The sequence below is a fragment of the Neovison vison genome, chromosome 12 (genome assembly GCF_020171115.1).
Source record: "Neovison vison isolate M4711 chromosome 12, ASM_NN_V1, whole genome shotgun sequence".
In the NCBI taxonomy this organism is placed as follows: Eukaryota; Metazoa; Chordata; class Mammalia; order Carnivora; family Mustelidae; genus Neogale; species Neogale vison.
This window is the reverse complement of record NC_058102.1, coordinates 111874343-111876451: the sequence shown is the minus strand read 5'-3', so window position 1 is coordinate 111876451 and position 2109 is coordinate 111874343. Positions and strand designations below refer to the sequence as shown.

At 37.7% G+C, this 2109-nt stretch overlaps 1 protein-coding gene across 1 annotated transcript; it reads right to left on the bottom strand.

Annotated features, from left to right (window-relative positions):
* Nucleotides 1–1184: 1184 nt before the first annotated feature.
* Nucleotides 1185–1886, bottom strand: LOC122891644 (DNA-directed RNA polymerase III subunit RPC7-like). Its single transcript, XM_044227482.1, has one exon. It carries the CDS (start codon nt 1854–1856, stop codon nt 1185–1187), a length of 672 nt encoding a protein of 223 aa, XP_044083417.1. The 5' UTR covers nt 1857–1886.
* Nucleotides 1887–2109: the final 223 nt, after the last annotated feature.

Below are 2109 nucleotides of genomic sequence, written 5' to 3'. Positions count from 1 at the left end.
TCTATAGTAAGGTAGAAACAGAATCTAGGGCTTTGATTCTCAAGGTTAGAAGGTAATGGGACTATCTTCCCAAAAGGGAAAAATAATCTTCTTTGTTCTTTTTGGAAGAGAATATTAAGAAATCATTTAAAAATATACAGTATTAATTCCCTTGAAAATCTTTGGCATTTGTGTGTGTTTGGATGCTGGGGGGTCTAGGTATTTACTCTGCCAAGATATTAAAAGTCAGGGGAGCCAGTTTTTAATCAAAACAAAAAAGATTAATCTTAACTTTAAAATGACCTGAGTTTTATTCTGCACTGTTCTATAAATCAATTGGATAACTGAGTCCTGTGAAATTTAACAATGGCCATGACAACTTACAGATTTTGTACATATGCATTCTGCAGTAAGATTTATACGACTAGAACTTTCTCTATACTTTTGTAAAGTACAAAATTAGATATCTAATTTTTCATAAGCCCAACTATTCAAAGATCAAACTTAACAACAGTGAGATGATTATATGTTAAATGGTATTGAGTTGGCTCCAAATTCGAGTATTTTTTAGTATTCATTCCAGGTTTTTGTACGGGCTGAGATGTGACCGGGAAATTCATGAAGTTCAGAGTGGCATTTTTCCCTGTATGTCTTTGATCACAAAACTTCTAATCTCGTAAAACATGCAATTGTAAGAGCTCCAGTAGGGTTTTGTAGTCATAATGCAGCACAGAACAGACCATGCAAAAGAAAAAGATAAAACTATTTTCAAATTTCTTTGTTTTTAAAGTGCTCTTTATGCAGTATTATTACATCAACTTCCAGACTAGAGAAATTCACTATAATGATTAGTAATAGTTTTACAACAGATTGAGTTCCATAAGAGTAATTTGTTCAAGTATGAATACATAGATTAAAAAATGCAAAAACTCTGGTCACACTGAAATCCCAGTGCTAGAAGAGAAATCCACTTGAATACATAAGACGGATGACAGGGGTGTTGAGAAGGAAATGTCAGAGTATCAGAGACTGATTGGTAAGGTAAGTAGTATGTAAACTCAAAGTGGTTCTGAGTATTTCGACAGCAAGTATCTGCCCAGCAAAAGAGGAACAAAAATATAACATTCCTTATCAGAAATAGAAAACAAGTCTGTCCAAGTGTTCAGAAGTGGTATCATCAAGATATTTTTGCCGAAATTTCCTAGCTAATAGGTTGCTTCATCCATGTTGTCATCACTCTCGGCACCAAAATCATCTCCATCTTCAAAGTATGAATTAATGTAGTCATTTTCCTCTTCTTGCTCTTCTTCATCATACTCCTCTTGTTCTACGGCGTCATCGTCGTCCTCCTCATCGCCTTCTTTACTCTTCTCTTTGCCGCCTTCTTTCTCTTCGTTTTCCTCATCTGATTTTTCACCATCACCTCTCTTTTCCAGCTCCTCGATTTTTTTCAACACATCTGCAGTATTAGTGAGTGAAACGCCTTTGCTTGTATCTTTCGCCTTTTCGGATTTGGGGCCTGCTTTTTTGCACTTCTTCCTTGGCATCATTTCTCTTGGGAGTCTTCTCCAATCTGGTATCCATTCCTCTTTGTACGCCTTCATGTATCTTTTACTATATCTTTCAATATCTTGTTTTTCTTCAGGTCTTTCTATGTAATAAGGCATTCTTTTCATAGTTTCTCTCAACTCCTGTTTCAAGGCCAGCATATAATCTTCACCCTCTCCTGCTTTCAGTGGCACTGGTTTATAATGTGTATCGGGAAACATTGGCGGTGGTTTCAATACTACATCAGGTAACTTTTCACCTCTGCTAAACCCAACGGCCTCAATATTAAAGGTATAAGCTGCACATCCACGTCCTTTATTCCCAGCCATCAGAATTCGTTATACCAGAGAAGTGGGTAAATTCTGCTCACTAAGTCTTGAGGCTTGTGTAAAACTGTGCAGCCGAAGTACCGGCTGGCAAGGAAGGGGTGCAGACAGAAGGCGCGGGTGCTGGGATACCCGTTCCACCTCTGGAGAAGCGCGCTCCGCCCTCTGAAAGGTTCTTTTTAAATAGCTATATGAATTAGAAATATTTTACTCACACACAAAAAAAAACTCCCGGTGTGCCTGGGTGGCTCAGTCA

Excerpts from the sequence above, each read along its gene's own strand:
- LOC122891644 (XM_044227482.1), bottom strand. The coding sequence starts at position 1,856 with ATGGCTGGGAATAAAGGACGTGGATGTGCAGCTTATACCTTTAATATT.